This window comes from Lutra lutra, chromosome 14, assembly GCF_902655055.1.
Source record: "Lutra lutra chromosome 14, mLutLut1.2, whole genome shotgun sequence".
Lineage (NCBI taxonomy): Eukaryota > Metazoa > Chordata > Mammalia > Carnivora > Mustelidae > Lutra > Lutra lutra.
Genome location: NC_062291.1, coordinates 56,773,086 through 56,789,338, shown reverse-complemented (window position 1 = coordinate 56,789,338; position 16,253 = coordinate 56,773,086). Strand labels below are relative to the sequence as shown.

General features: G+C 38.4%; 1 protein-coding gene across 5 annotated transcripts in view; it reads right to left on the bottom strand.

Annotated features, from left to right (window-relative positions):
- The window catches only part of CC2D2B (coiled-coil and C2 domain containing 2B), a 106,596-nt gene that overhangs the window by 52,059 nt on the left and 38,284 nt on the right, over positions 1–16,253 (bottom strand). For all 5 annotated transcript variants that reach the window (XM_047702018.1, XM_047702015.1, XM_047702016.1 and 2 more), the window contains 7 exons: positions 15,125–15,265; positions 13,253–13,361; positions 12,934–13,052; positions 10,065–10,242; positions 7,152–7,302; positions 6,135–6,282; positions 246–384 (listed from right to left, as the gene is read on the bottom strand). In XM_047702018.1, coding sequence (XP_047557974.1) covers positions 246–384; positions 6,135–6,282; positions 7,152–7,302; positions 10,065–10,242; positions 12,934–13,052; positions 13,253–13,361; positions 15,125–15,265 — 985 coding nt within the window. The remainder of the gene's footprint in view (positions 1–245; positions 385–6,134; positions 6,283–7,151; positions 7,303–10,064; positions 10,243–12,933; positions 13,053–13,252; positions 13,362–15,124; positions 15,266–16,253) is intronic.

Genomic DNA, 16,253 nt, shown 5'->3' with positions numbered 1-16,253 from the left:
GGATGTACTGCAGGCTGCAAAGCAATGGCAGAGTACCAACCATCAAGCCTAAGTAGCAATTATTTCAGTTGTTGAATTTCTAATTGTCTTTACAATACTGTAAAACTGGTTGAAAATCGTATCTGTCCTCAGAGTTATCTTTATATGCCTCCTGGTGCCTAGAAAAATATACAGCAAACTATGAAGTATAAGGGGGTAGAGCTTAGGAAATAGAATATACAGTATTGATACTTGCCATAACTTACCATAATAAATTCCATTAGATCAGAATATTCTGGATTATTTGGATCAATTTTTACTTCCTTTGCCCACTCAAAAAGCTTCTGTGCATTAATGAGCCATGGAATTCCAGGAACCCCTCTTGCATTTACATTCCTTAACACACTAACATAGAGAAAAATATCTTGTGAATATAAGCAAAATTACAAATAGGTGAAGTATGAGTATTCTTTTTTTAATTCCTACTTCTGTCCTTATATTTGAACTGTTTTGATATCTTTGTCAGAAGAGATCTCTAGGGCCTGAGATCTGAATTCTTATACCATCATGTAAGAAATATTCCTTTTCATAGGAAGAGTGCTAGCCTAGGTCACAAAGGCTGAGGCAAAGCTTACATGTTAATTAATAGATTAGGGAGAGAAACTTATCCAGTTACAGCCTTAAAATTAAAAAGTTGTGATTGGATTTCAATGTACTCCCATGATTTCTTCCTCAGGGAGAGTAATAAAGACCTCAGCACATCTCCTGCCTTTGCTACAATAATTCCTCCAGCCGTCCATATAGGTGTTCAGCTGTGGGCTATGCCAAAATCCCTTTGTCCCCTGTACTCCCTTCTCCACAACCAAATGCCAAGCAAGTAACACAATTCAGTAGCATTAAGTATACTCACAGTGTTGTACAACCACCATCACTACCTATTTCCAGAATTTTTATCATTCCAAAAAGAAACTGTTAAACAACAACTCCCCATTCCTCTCTACTCCCAACTACTGGCTTTCTGTCTCTATGAATTAAGAAAAAAAAAAAGGTAAGGTTATTAGGGAGGAAAGACAGACTGTCTATAAAACACCAACATGGCGACTTTTAAATAAGAATGATAAATCCCAGAAGATTATGCAATCATAGCTTCAAAGTGTCAAGGGGAAAATAAGTATCAACCTCAGATTTTATACCCAAACTATTATTCAAGAATGAGGACAAAATAAAGATATTTTCAGATACACAAAAACTAAACAAATTTGCTAGCCACAGAAACTGACTGAAAGAATTAGTAAAGGTGCAGATTTTCATCAAGAAAAGTACATGTAGAATGAAGGTGTAGAAGATAAAGAGGTGCAAACACAAAAAGTCAATTAACCATGTCAGAAAATTTCATTAACTAGAGAGCATAAGAAAAACTTCTATATTTTAAAAATGTGTTAAGTGAAAACTCTGGACTATAATCATTGAGATTTGAGAAGTGTGCTCAATGTGATATTAAAGTATTCCAAGATCTTTTGGTTTATTGCTTCATTTCCAGCTCATTGATGAATGAATAAGTGAATGAGTAAATCAGAAAGTACATGAATACTTTCATTCAGAGCTCCCTGCTCCAAAGGAGAACTCCATGCTCTGACACCCCAAGTCAGCCTTGCCTTTTGGAGCACCCATCCCAGGTTCCTGGAACCTCTGCTCAGCACCAGCCTTTGAGTGCCCACAACTGTAGAGCAGAGTTCTGGAACCAACCACTTTGATCACAGATGTCCCAATTGTAAAGTTTTACTTCAAGTTAACTTCTTCTTCTACTTCTTTTTAAGATTTTATTTATTTATTTGACAGAGAGGGAAAGAGCACAAGCAGGGGGAGCAGCAGACAGAGGGAGAGGGAGAAGCAGGCCCCCTGCTGAGCAGAGAGACTGATGCAAGACTCCATCCCAGTGATGAGGGACCAGAAGGCTGGCTGAGGACAAAGCAAAGGCTGGGTGGGACATAGGTGACATTCTTTAGGAATCTCCCAACTATCTTAATGTTAATACCTTGCTAAGAAGGGGAAAATGACACTGCCAATGGCAAGGCCTCTGGTATCAGGTATCTTGTAGGTCCACTTTAACATATGAAAGTTCTATTGAAACCTCCCTTTTTCCTTTTCTCCCCCAACCCCATCGTAAAGAACCTGCCACCCCTCACAATCCTAGGGCAGCAGCTCTTTTTGCCCATAGGTCCTGTCCTGTGCTTTTTTTTTTTTTTAAGATTTTATTTATTTATTTGACAGAGAGATCACAAGCAGGCAGAGAGGCAGACAGAGAGAGAGGAGGAAGCAGGCTCCCTGCTGAGCAGAGAGCCCGATGCGGGGCTCGATCCCAGGACTCTGAGATCATGACCCCAGCCGAAGGCAGCGGCTTAACCCACTGAGCCACCCAGGCGCCCCTGTCCTGTGCTTTAATAAATCACCATTTTGCACCAAAGATGTCTCAAGAATTCTTTCTTGGTCATGGGCTCTGGACTTCATCACTAAACCTCACCTACATCACCAGGACCCTGGGATTATGACCCCAGTCGAAGGCAGACGCTCAACCCACTGAGCTAACCAGGCATCCCCAAGCTAACTTCTTTAGAGTGCTGTGGGGGTGCCTGGGTGGCTCAGTGGGTTAAAGCCTCTGCTTTCGGCTCCCAGGATCCTGGGATCGAGCCCCGCATAGGGCTCTGCCCAGTGGGGAGCCTGCTTCCTCCTTTCTCTCTGCCTTCCTCTCTGCCTACTTGTGATCTGTCAGATAAATAAATAAAATCTTTAAAAAAAAAAAGAGAGAGTGCTCTGGACTTTGAAACCTCTTGCAATTCACTGCCTCTTGAAATCTGTCATCTGTTCCAATCTTTAACAGAACTGCTTTTCATCTTTTGTAAACCTGAGAACTGCTAACTGCAGCATCATAGAAGCCATGAGAGAAAAGACTTCAAGAAGCAAAATGATGAGGACAGGCCAGTGACTATGGCCAGAAGGTCACTGGTAGTATTCAGGAATAAATGGGTTAAGTTAGGGAAGGAATGTGTGAATGAAAAATGGAGGCCTTGTACATAGATCAGTAGACTACACAAGTGAGGACTTGGACAGAAAAAACAGCCAAGACAGGTTTTCAGGGTTTAATCAAATGCTTGGGTTTTTCTTTGTTTTTAAAACAAAGAAGGCTTCTTGAAATTAAAAGACTAACATCTTAGGGAAATGGAAGAGTTAAAAGATAATGTAAGAAAAGGATATAAATAAGTCCTTAGGATCCTAAATAAGACAAAGGAAAGTTCCAAATTACCTATATACAAGTTAGCTTTAGATAAGAAGAATAAATATTTGACTCCAAAAAGTAAAAAAAAAAAAAAAAAGAATAGTATAAGGAGGCAAAGATTGGGAATAGCCCGAGTGGGGATGATGCTAGGGAAAAACGAAGAAATACAAGCATATAATGGTTCAGAGTATTAAAATCTTATTCACTAACTCCAAAATGGATTACCTTTATTAACTGTCCACTTTTCTCTAAAATGCTATTATTCAGGTCTCTAAGAAGATGACCTTGTTTCCTTAGCAAAACAAGGACATCATCAAAATTATGTTCCTGTCTACACAGCAATTTCCGTTTCCTTCTCTGATTTGAAGAGATTTCCTCTTCTCTAGAGCCAAGCTATCACTTATATTCTGGTTCAATATCTTCTTGACTCTGAAGGATCACATATTCTTTCTAATACATTCTGGCTCTTTTTCTATGGATTTCATCATTTATTCTAAGAAGATAAAAATTGTCCCAATTTTCAAGAAACTTATACTTTGATTCTATTGTCTGTCTTATTTTAAAGCCTCTTTTCAAAACTTAAAACTTCAGTTTTAAAAATAAAAAAGGAGTAGGGAGAGGGTGGTGGGGTTATGGACATTGGAGGAGGGGTATGTGCTATGGTGAGTCCTGTTGTTGGATCCATGGTCAAAGGAACAAGACTGATACAAAGCGAAGGTCAAGCAAAGCTTTATTTCGTGCCAAGCATTGAGAATCAAACCGTCTGGTCAGGGTTGCCTCTTACAGAGACGGCGACACCCCCCTGCCTTGCCGACTAACTTTTATAGAGCAAAGGCCATGTGGTTGAACCTGGCCACACACAGGTGGCCAATGAGATTGTAACACGCAGAGAAAGCGGCACAATCATGCTAGGTCACACACAGGTGGCCAGTTGAATTACAATTCACCCCATAGTAGCTATTTGAACTAGCTTATCACCTTGGTCAGGATTGCCGCCCAAAAGGCGGGGCCCACACTCCTTGGTAGCTAGGGAGACAGTATGCTCACTTTACTGATTGGATGTCTCCACCTGGCCCGACTCATCCCTGCATTCGGGCTCTTTACCTCCACCTGACCTGACCACCCTTGTATTTGGGCTCTGTTATCAGGGACTGGTCGGCCATATTCTACTGCGGCGGGGGGCGGGGGGGGGGTGTCAGTTTAAGTTTTACTGCATAAACAACAAAATCACTGTTTAACCAGATGGAATCACTCTGGCTAAATAGGCCCTTACTCTGTGAAGTGTGTAAACCTGGCAATTCACAGACCTGTACCCCTGGGGCTAATAATACATTATATGTCTATTAAAAAATTAAAAAATTATAAAAAAAATAAAAATAAAATAAAAAAGGAAAATAATCCACATCCACAACCTCAGCCTTCTCAACATCAGTTGCTGAGTGCTACTGACACTGTTTGTTTTTCTCTAAAACTATTCCCAAGAAAATCATTTATGAACTCTTACTATGACTCTGGACATATGCCACTGACTTTATACATAGTGTTCTCACTCTTATTTATAAAACAGTCTCTAATTTCAGTTGTGATTTCCTGTTTAATCCAAGTTATTTATAGCAATGTTTTAAATTTAAAAAAATTAGGGCACCTGGGTGGCTCAGTGGGTTAAAGCCTCTGCCTTCAGCTCAGGTCATGATCTCGGGGTCCTGGGATTGAGCCCCACATCGGGCGCTCTGCTCAGCAGGGAGCCTGCTTCCCCCTCTCTCTCTGCCTGCCTCTCTGCCTACTTGTGATCTCTGTCTGTCAAATAAATAAATAAAATTAAAAAAAAAATAAAAATTTAAAAATATTATTCTAAAAATACTTTTTTTTAGAGCAGTTTCAGATTCAGAGCAAGACTGATCAGAAAGTGCACAGTTTCCTTATGTCCCCTCCCCCCCAAAACATGCAATCTCCTCTACTATCAATATCTGGTACCAGAATTATAATTTATTACATTTATTGCAATAAAAGAGTTGCATTTGTTACAATCAATGACTGACACATCATTTTATCACTCAAGGTCCATAGTTTACATTAGGCTTTACTCTTGGTGATGTATACTCTATGCGTTTTGACAAAATGTAATGACATTTATCTACAATTATAGTATCATAGAGACAGGAGTTTCACTGCCCTAAAAATCGTGTGTGCCCTGCCTATCCATCCTTGTTTCTTCCTAATGTCTGGCAACTACTGATGTTCTACTGTTCCCATAGTTCTGACTTTTCCATAATGTCATATAGTTGGGTACAACAATGTTAGAAAAAAATATACATGTGTTTAGATCGGGAGGAGGAAACATCTTTCTGTTATCATCATTTTGAAATGAGGGAATCTACTTGGCTTTTTATATTTACTGTTTTATTCAAACACAGCTCAATATATAAAGCAATATTACCTTTTTATAGATTTTTTTATTGTAGTTAATTCTAGTAATCCTACTTGTGGTATGATCTAGATATTAATCCCAATTTCTCTAAGAAGTCCTAGGGCATAGAATAAGATTTCTAGGATTTTTCTTCTAGCAAATTGATAATGCATAAATGGTTCTTTCATAATCCAGAAAGGTTGGGATATACCAAGGATCCAGAGATAAAATCCTTGGGGGTCTTGGCCTCTGCCTGCAAGACCTATGGAACGGCCTCTCCCACCATCCATATAACTATAAACCTAAGCGTTAAAGAGATACATTCACTTACATATGAATCCAAATAAAAATAAGTAGTCCAAATAAACTAGACTACTCTTGCCATTGCTAGAGTTTTCTCTTTTACAGACACAGGTTTCTGTGTGATGCTTTGTTGAGGAATGGCATTATTTGTCTAGCATAAAAGTTTATTACCTGCAGTAAGCAGATCTTGACGACTGTGACATGGGTGTCAGAGGAATACCATTTTCGTCTAAAGCCCACGATAGAGAGTAGCTCAGTTTTCCTGACGTCAAAAGACAAATTTCTTCAGTTTCATTTCCCTCAAGAAGAAAAGGCACATCTGTTTATAAAAAGTATTAAAACATGAATTTTTATTAAAGCGTAGAGTGTGACACATTGTAGAAGCCCCCCCTCCCCCGATTTACTTGTGGAACCCCAGGCTGTTCTGTGGTGACATCAGGCTCTAATCTTAGAACCCTCCCTCATTTTCCATCAAAGGTACCTCAAGGCAGACTACTTCAAACAGACTACAAAACAGAGAAAAAATACTGATCTGAAGACCTAGGGATGAGCCCCTCTATTATCCTCTTCTTACTACTAGAAGCATCATTAACCATTCTTTCTGGAAGTGGCTTCCAGCAGGAAAGGACAGAACTGGAGGCCAGCTACTACTCTGTCCCCTTTCCCTACAGTCCTGAGTCTTCCCCCCTCTACCCATTTTCTTTCTCATTCTCCAGAGAGCCTAACAATACTCCTTGAAACTTCTTCTGAGTTCCTGGTTGCTCCCTAAATTTTTTGCCCTAAGTCTTTTCTCCTGGGTTCCCACAACCCTATTTTCTCACTTCAGCTGGACTCTAAGCAAACTACATTCCTTTCTTATTCCTGTCCTTCCCAGGCTTTTTTGCCTACTTATTTCCTTCTCTCTCCTCATTGCTCACAGGAGCTCCTGTTCCAGAGAGTGTACTGCTCTTGTCTCAGGTGATTTAGGAAAAGCACAGGTGCCAATTCTAAATTCCAGATTTTTCAAAGATCTGATTCAAGACAGTTTTTAAAATTTTAGTTTAACATCTGAAAGGAGAATTTAATACACTTTAAAGCTAATAGTGTAAACAGAGCACTCTTGACTCACATAAATGACCCAGAGTTAGGTAGGATATAGAACTCATGAAGAGAATGAAGGTGGGAGGGGGACATGTTAAATAAACTTACTGCTTCCTACTTCTCCACACGCAGGTATGACCAGCTCATCAGAGCTAAATTCTACATATTCCAAAACAGTTTTACTTTTCACCTCTGTGTTGTTAGGTAAAGGTAAATATAGTTTTGCCAGTAAACTTGTTCTTTTACTTATCTCATAAACCTAAATATAAAAGAAACAACTGATGGCTCATTGAAAGTATAAAATGGGGGGTGGGGAGCTAAAATGAGAACCCTCAACACATTTTTATTCTTTTTAAAAAAATACTAGCATATAAAATAGGTATTTCTCTAGAGCATTTCATCCATATGATTATGAGAAAGGAGATAATCATAAGTCCTTAAAAATAATGCCTTTTACTTGTTTCAGAGAAAATGAGTTGAATTAAAGGATTACAAAGAGAGTTCTGAGCATAGAGGTACATATAACATAATACTCAAAAACCTTACTTTTGCATAGCATTTTTAAAGTTCTTTATCTCATTTAAGCCTGATACAAATGATTAGGAAATAGGCATTATTTTCCAATTTTATAAATGCAGCTGTTGAGTATATGAAACTACATTAGTTTTTATTATAAATGGTAGAAATGCAGGTTGAATTGCTTAGGAAAAGGGAGATTCATTGGTTCATAGAATCAGAGGACAAGTTAAACAAACTGTGGGAGGTAGGGGAGGGAGAAAGAGTCGCAGAAGAAGGAGAAAGGGAGGGGTTGAGTGGACAGCTCCATAGATGTCCACTGGGTACTAAACCCAGGTCTTCTGATTCTGTATACTGTCCTTTCTACTACCATTCCATCACTGCCGTAACTACAAATCTAATTTTTAAAACGATTTTATTTATTTATTTGAGAGAGAGCACAAGAGGGGAGACGATTAGAGGGAGAAGCAGACTCCCCGGGGAGCTGGGAGCCTGATGCAGGACTCGATCCCAGGACTCCAGGATCATGACCTGAGCCAAAGGCAGTGGCTTAACCAACTGAGCCACCCAGATGCCCAAACATAATTTTTTTTTTTAAACAAAAATCTTATTTTGACCTATACTGTGTTGTCAGTATTTGGGAAAATAGTGACGTGCTCAAAGAAGAAGAAAATCAAGGAGGAAAAAAAAATGCTTCCTGAAAGGTAAGAATGTGTCAATCAAAAGGATGGTTAATTAACCAAAAAAGCAGAGCAAAAGGAAAGTCAAAGAAGCAAATATTTTTTTGCTCATCTAAATATTGTCCCTGTAAGAGTGACTAGAAGTCAGCACACTAGTTCCTTGACAAAGGCATCCTTAACACAGAAAGGTATGTAGGGGTTATAGCTAATGGGCTTACAGCATGTTCAGGCCTATGAAAGAAATTTCCTACTGCAAATCAGTAAACTAGGTAAGTGAAAAGAGGCATAACTATACTGATGACTATATCCAAATGTTACACTGGCATTTTTTATTTTACAGATCAGCCTTGTGATTTGTTTAGGGGATATAGACATATTCTTATGGACTGTCAAATCCAGTTTCTGGGACTGCAGGGCTGGAGGCCAGACCCTGGATAGTAAAGGTGAAGGTAGAGAATTCCACCTTCATGAGTGAAGTCTCCTGGGAGAGCCTTGTCCCCTGAGAGCAGCTCTCAAAAATCACTGTGTAGCTGGGATGGAGTGTCAAGAATGAAGATGGACCTTGTAAGTGGGAGAACTAGAATATTCAAAAGCTCAGAAGTAGGAAATTGCAAGGATGTATGCGGGGGGGAAACCCAAGCAATTCAGTTTGGCTCAAGTGAAAAATGAATAAAGGGAATGATAAGAAGTAAATTCAAAATGTAGGTCAGAATCTGTTAGGTTAGGCCATTTAGATTTATTTTGCAACATTTTCAGTTGCTCATGGTGCACTTTAATCCCAGCTAGATTCCTTTCTTTCCCTGACTCTTAGTTTGCTAAAATCATGTTCTAAGTTGTAGGATGATGAAGAATTTGAAATACACATTTATCTACTTGGGGGTGGAGGCAAGTTTTATACTTCAACTGGCTGGATTGTTCACAATTTATTTTAGGTACAGTAGGAAACTATATTCAGTGTATTTTTTAAATAGAAGTTTCAACAGAGGTACATTTTAAGATGATAGAAACTTGAAGTATAGATGAACAAAATGAATGTAGCCTCTCATCGGGGATAGAAAAAAATTATTTTAGGTATTGTAAAAATACCTTTAATTTAGATTTATAATCATAATTCTCTCCTCACTCCCCAAAGCTCACTCGATGTTCACATACAAAAATCTTTATTCCCTCCTAACTTTCCTTTCAGGTCTAGTTGCAAGTTTAACCCCTATGTTAGCCATCAAGACTTCTTATCTAGACTACTTTAATGTTTCTAATTTTTTCCCATTGTCCTATTTTCTTCTCCATTTAGTGCAGGGGTTCTTAGGCTGGGTCTTTGGAAAGGGATCAGGAGTCTTGTGTGTGTATGTTCTTTCATCAGATTCTTAAAGGGATCCAAAACATAAATAGATGAATGAATGAATGAATGAATGAAACCACATACACACATACAATTCAGCAACACACTGAAATCACTAAGTCAGGGTTGAGACAATTTGGAGAAATCATTCAATACCGACAATAGCTATGTTACACATTATAGTTTAAATAACCCTCTTCCATCTCATGAGCAAATGAATAGTAGTGCTGCACATCCAGGGTTGAGAGGAATTTTAGCAGGAAAGAATGGAAGTATTTAGAAAGCCACAAATCAAATAATTTTGTACTTGTAGCATACAAGACTATTGCTGAGTTATAAATACATTATTTATAAATAGTTTGCCTACCCATAAAGATCCGTCATCTTTAAATAGAAATTACTTGCCACATGTAACAGTAACTAACAAGAAGCTAAAAATTATGTATGGCATAAAATAAGATACAAAAGTAAATGATGATGGCATACCTCCAAGCAAATTGTTTCAGGCCAGTATATCAACTGAATATTGAAAATTTGCTGAAATATGACTTTAAAATCAAACTGAAGAGGAGATACTGAAGTACAAGAAACCTGTTTATTGTTGTATAGTATTTTAATGAAATATTTAAGCTTCTGAATTTTGGCTCTCCTTTTTTGTTCATGCCTAAAAATTAAATAAATCTTTAAAGGATCTCTGAAAAGCAAAATGGATGCAACATAATGTTCTTTTCAAAATGCATCTAGGCATGTTAAAGTATGACCATTTTAGAGGACAAATGTCATCTTTAATCTCAATAACGCTTGCCTATGTGTGGATAAAAGCCTCTCCTACTCAAATGTTTTTTTTTTTTTAAAGATATTTACTCAAAAATAGATAAGGGACTAAAATCAAGGTACTATATAAATCACTCAGTTATTTATTTCACTAAATTGAAACTTGAAGAGATTATGGTACTTACTCATCACAAGATGTCTTTTTTTTTTTAAGATTTTATTTATTTATTTGACAGACAGAGATCACAAGTAGGCAGAGAGGTAGGCAGAGAGAGAGAGGAGGGAGCAGGCTCCCCACTGAGCAGAGAGCCCCTGATGTGGGGCTCGATCCCAGGACCCTGGGATCATGATCTGAGCTGAAGGCAGAGGCTTTAACCCACTGAGCCATCCAGGCGCCCCCATAAGATGTCTTATAAGAGGAGGGAACTGAGGGACTTAGGAATGGGGGTGGGGGAACTTGATTTAAAAATTCAAAAATATTTTCTAACTTCTAGAAGAAAGACACACTCCTAAAAGAAATATGCCATATCTTCAATAACCTCGTTGAGGTGGCTCTCAGTCAACAGGCTTGTTGTGTCCTCTTTAAGGTCTTTATAAATCCCTTTAGGCCTTAGATAGTACACTGTTTTCCTCCAGGACATTCTTTCTCTAACCGCAAGGATCAGAGAGGCAAGCCAGATTCCCTGGGCTCCTATGAAACACTCGCCGGGAAATAAACTGATGCCTTAAGTGATATGAAACTCCTAAAGAGTCTGCCAGCCATTCATTCATTTGTTCATTCACCCAGCATTTATTGAATATCCTCTCAGCTGTAACGCAACTGACCAAATGATGTTTGGACTTCTCTTTTTCAGAAGGAAGAAGACTGGTTGGAAGATAAGCTCTAGGTTGAAACATAACATGCCCTTCTGTTCTTCACCCTAATTGTCCTATGGGTCCAGGATCTCCTGGTGCCCATATGTACCCATATAACCTTTTCAGAGGGTTAGGAGACAAAAGATTACTTATTTTTCCTATCTCCCTGTTGGCCTCTTCTAAGCATCTTCTCAATTAACTTTAGAGAAATATCTTAAGTACACTTCCCCTTTATGTTGCCCTCTGAAAGTAGTTTTAATAATGACCTCATGAACCGATTATGAAAACTCATTAATTCAGGATTATATTTATCCTCAGGAAATCTTGCCTTTTTTGTCACCTGTAATCTCTTTATAATTCATCCTTAGTCCCTGTGTTCCCTTCATCTCTATCCTTGACATCAGTATATTCTTCTCCAGAGAAAATATTGTTATTCAACTGTACCTTTCAAATGGATAATGACAGCGAGACCCCATAATAGCAATAGCTTTGAAAAGACAGAACACATCCCACTTTGCCTTGACTTCCACTGTTTATTCCTCTTTCTCTTTCCCCTCTTTACTTCTTTTTTAAAAGTATTTTAAAAAAGATTTTATTTATTTATTTGACACAGAGAGATCACAAGTAGGCAGAGAGGCAGGCAGAGAGAGAGAGAGGAGGAAGCAGGTTCCCTGCTAAGCAGAGAGACCGATGGTGGGGCTCGATCCCAGGACCCTGAGATCATGACCTGAGCCGAAGACAGAGGCTTAACCCATTGAGCCACCCAGGCACCCTCCCCTCTTTACTTCTAACTTCCATTTTATGGCTCATGTTTTCTTATCCTCATTTAGATGGTCCTTTTGTATGCATGTCTTACATAATAATCATCTCGGGTCCTCTTTGGAAGTAGGTGTAGAACAAATAAAGCGTTCCTCCACTGCTGCACTTTGCTGGTTAGAAAGAGGGTAGCGGTAATTGTGACTTTGTGTCTGCTACTCTTTAGGTTCATTTTAAATGTAATCATCCATTCAATCATTTCATAAATAGGGATATTTGTTGGACATTTATTACCCTCCTAAATGATACACATTCACAATACTCAAAGATGAATTGTTACAAAGGGTCCCATGGGACAGAGATGTTGAAAAGCTGAACTTAGTTCAGGGTTCTAAAGCTGCCATATCCTCTTTAAAGGAGATGAGATCCATGGGCCCAGAGATGGAAGAAATGGGGATCTATATTTGATCTGTTTTTGTGTGAATGTTCTAGGAATAGGGAGAAAACAGCTCAAGGAAAAAGTCACAATTGGGAATGGAAGATGTTCATTACAAAGTAGAAAATTGCCCAGAGGATCCTTCAGATACAGAATAGTTTTTATGAAAGCAACAGTTCCCCTTAATAATCAAGGGCAACCACATAATCTTTTTTTTTTTTTTACAGTGGCTTTATCTCCTATCTACACCTGAACAAAAATTACTGTCATAGCGAACAAAAAACAATCATCAAACCAAATGGGTTTATGTTCTACCTCAGTCATGAATTAGAAGTGTGACCCTGGGCAACTTACCCTTCCATAAGTCTAATTACCCCATCCCTAAGATAAGGATAATACCACAGAGCTATACTTGCAATTAAATGTGTAAATATGTTTAAAAACTTAGTAAAGTGCCAAGCATATGGTACTCACTTTATTAAAACAATGTAATAGACAACCTATAATAGAGAAATCATCCTTTAAAATGCTTACAGTGAACACCTGGATAAGTTTGTTAATTCTGCAGTGAAAGAAAGATGTGGCATCAAGGTAATTGGCTTTATTCTTTCAATATCTCTTTCTCCAAGTTCTGAAGCTAAATATGAGAAGCTCTAGAAACCAAAATATAAATACATAATTTACAATCTAAGTTCACTGCTTAAGACAACTATTCTTAAAATTAAACTTTTATTTTTTATGTGTGTCATTTTGTTGGGTAACTGTTACAAATACCAAGATTTCCTACTTTACCAAACAATTAAACATTATAACCAGTTAAGAGGAGTTGAATGTTATTTTGTAATATAAATACCTCCTGTTTTTCCCCATTCTTAAGTGCTTTTCCTTCAGTTTCCTTCTCAGCCTCAGACATTGCTAACAGTTCTTCTTGGTTTTGTTCATTGCATTTATTCATTTTTATCCTAATTAATAATAAATATAATTATTCAAAGAAGAAATAGTAGACGTATTTGAGATTTGGTTTTGGTGTTGCTAACACACACACATACACACACGACCAATAGCTACAACAAATAATTTTACTACCCAAGGATGATAGTAGTGAGAATAAGAGTGGGTGTTGAGCAGGCAGTACTGGTCCAGAGCTACTGTTCTGGACAAGCTTATGGCATCTGTGGCTCTCCTTTTCTGCTCAGGGGTTCAGAGTGCATGTGCGTATCAGATTGGTTTAAAGATGTGGAGGGAAGGAAGCAAGTTTACATGAATTCAGGACTCTACAATAAAGTTTCACATTGGGTAGGTTTAGAAATTGTCAGAAGCACTTTCACTAAAACCACTGCAGCAGAGAGGTACCTGGGTGGCTCAGTAGGTTAAAGCCTCTGCCTTCAGCTCAGGTCACGATCCCAGGGTCCTGGGATCGAGCCCCACATCGGGCTCTCTGCTCTGTGGGGAGCCTTCTTCCTCCTCTCTCTCTCTACCTACTTGTGATCTCTGTCTGTCAAATAAATAAATAAAATCTTTAAAAAAAAAAAAAAAAACCACTGCAGCAGAAAGAAAAATCAACAAAGTAAATGTCTTTCTTAATAGGCTGAAGTTACACTAACCTCTTAACCTCTTTTTTTTTTTAAGATTTTATTGATTCATTTGACAGAAATAGAGAGCACAAGTAGGCAGAGCAGCAGGCAGAGGGGGAGGGGGAAGCAGGCTCCCTGCTGAGCAGAGAGCTCGACGCAGAGCTCAATGCAGGGCTCGATGCAGGGCTCGATGCAGGGCTCGATGCAGGGCTCGATGCAGGGCTCGATCCCAGGATTCTGGGATCATGACCTGAGCCAAAGGCAGAGGCTTAACCCACTGAGCCACCCAGGCACCCCTCTTACAGTATTGAAAAAAGATATGAACCATGGAGAGGGAACCAGTTATTCCCACAACAGTTCACAAATAGCTTAAGTGATTAAAAAGTACAGTTTTTAATTGTAACCATCTCCTCCACTAACCATGTTTCTATGACTGTAAGTCTCAGCTAGGAGTTTGACTGCAGGGTCTGTGCAGCTTTGTAAGGAAGTGCCATACTGCTTTCAAAGGGCTGCAGCATTTGCATTCCCATCAGAGCTCCTGCTGCTCAGCACCCTTGTCAGTATTTGTTATTGTCTTTTAAATTCCATTTTGTTATGGATATTTGCCATTCTAAACGGTGTATAGTATATTCACATTGTGGTTTTAATTGACCTCTCTCTATTGACAGGATATGATGCTGAATATCTTTTCATGTGTGCATTTGCCATCCATGGGCCTTCTTTAGAGAAGTATCTGTTCAAATCTTTTGCCCATTTTAAAAATCCAGTTGTGGGGCACCTGGGTGGCTCAATGGGTTAAAGCCTCTGCCTTCGGCTCAGGTCATGATCCCAGGCTGGGTCCTGGGATCGAGCCCTGCGTCGGGCTCTCTGCTGGGCAGGGAGCTTGCTTCCTCCTCTCTCTCTGCCTGCCTCTCTGCCTACTTGTGACCTCTCTCTCTCTCTCTCTGTCAAATAAATAAAAAATATTTTAAAAAAATCCAGTTGTCTTACTAAGTTATAAGAGTTTTTCATATATTCAAGATACAAGTCCTTTGTTGACTACATCAAATAGCAGTCTAGCTTCTGGATTTTCTCCCAGTTACTCTGAATTCCCAGTTATTTGTGGGCAGTTCTTCAGGAGCCCTACAAGAACGAATAGAGCAGCCACTCACCTTCGGAACTGTAACTTTACTGAGGTGCTTGTAAACCCTTGTCGTTGTCGAAGGGATTTTATTTGTTTCCAAGTCCGTAATATACCGTGGAATAGAGAGAAGTCCTTTTCCCTTTCTAAGTCATAGAGCTGTTTTGTATTACTACAACAATAAAGGTAGATCAAAAATACATTGGTGGATTAGAAAGACAAATCATTTAAAATGGCCTGGAAGAATGTATTGCACTAACCCTTCTGGATACACGCACCTTGTGATTTTTTTTTTTTTTTTTTCATTTTACCCACATCTTGATATAGCTACTGAAATTCCATTAAGAGATTAATTCCTTTATGACTTGAAGATTTTTCACTATTCAAAAGTGTTCTGCTAAAATCCAGACTTTTCCAGATGGTCGGGTCATTCTGGAGTGTATTTATTATACTTTTTCCAGATTAACAATTGAAATCGTTGCTTCAAATTTAGAGGTACTTTGCTGGATGGGTTAGTGATCATATTATTTGGAAACAGGTAATACACTGTTTTAAAAGATACTTATTCTGTTTCATGACTTCGCAAACACACTATTAGTATGACAAATTACACTAATTGACTTTCTAATGTTAAATCATCCTTGCACTCCTGGAGTGATCCCAATTCACTGTATTATTTGATAGAATTCTGCTTAGCATATTTGTAATTGTTCATGAATGAAATTGGGTTGCATTAGTTTTTGTATTATCAAGTTTTAATTTCAAAGATAAAATAATGTCATATATGAAGTTTAAAATGTGGCCTCTTTTTCTATTCTTTGAAAGAGTTTGTGAAAATAGAAGCTATTTTTAAATCAGACAGCTCCAACATTTCCTATATCAGAATCACCAGAGGGCCTGATGAACACAGATTGCCAAGCCCCACTCCAAGTTTGGGATTCAGTAAGGCTGTGGTGGACCTGATAATTTGCATTTTTAACAGGTTTCCAGATGAAGCTGATGCTGCTGGTCTGGGGAACCACATTTTGAGAATCACTGTTTTAAATGTTCTACAGAATCCTTATTTTGTCATCTGAGCCTGGAGTTTTCTTTGCAGAAAAATTTCAAATTACTGATTGGATTTCTTTAACAATGATTGAACTACTTAGAGGCTTTTTGTT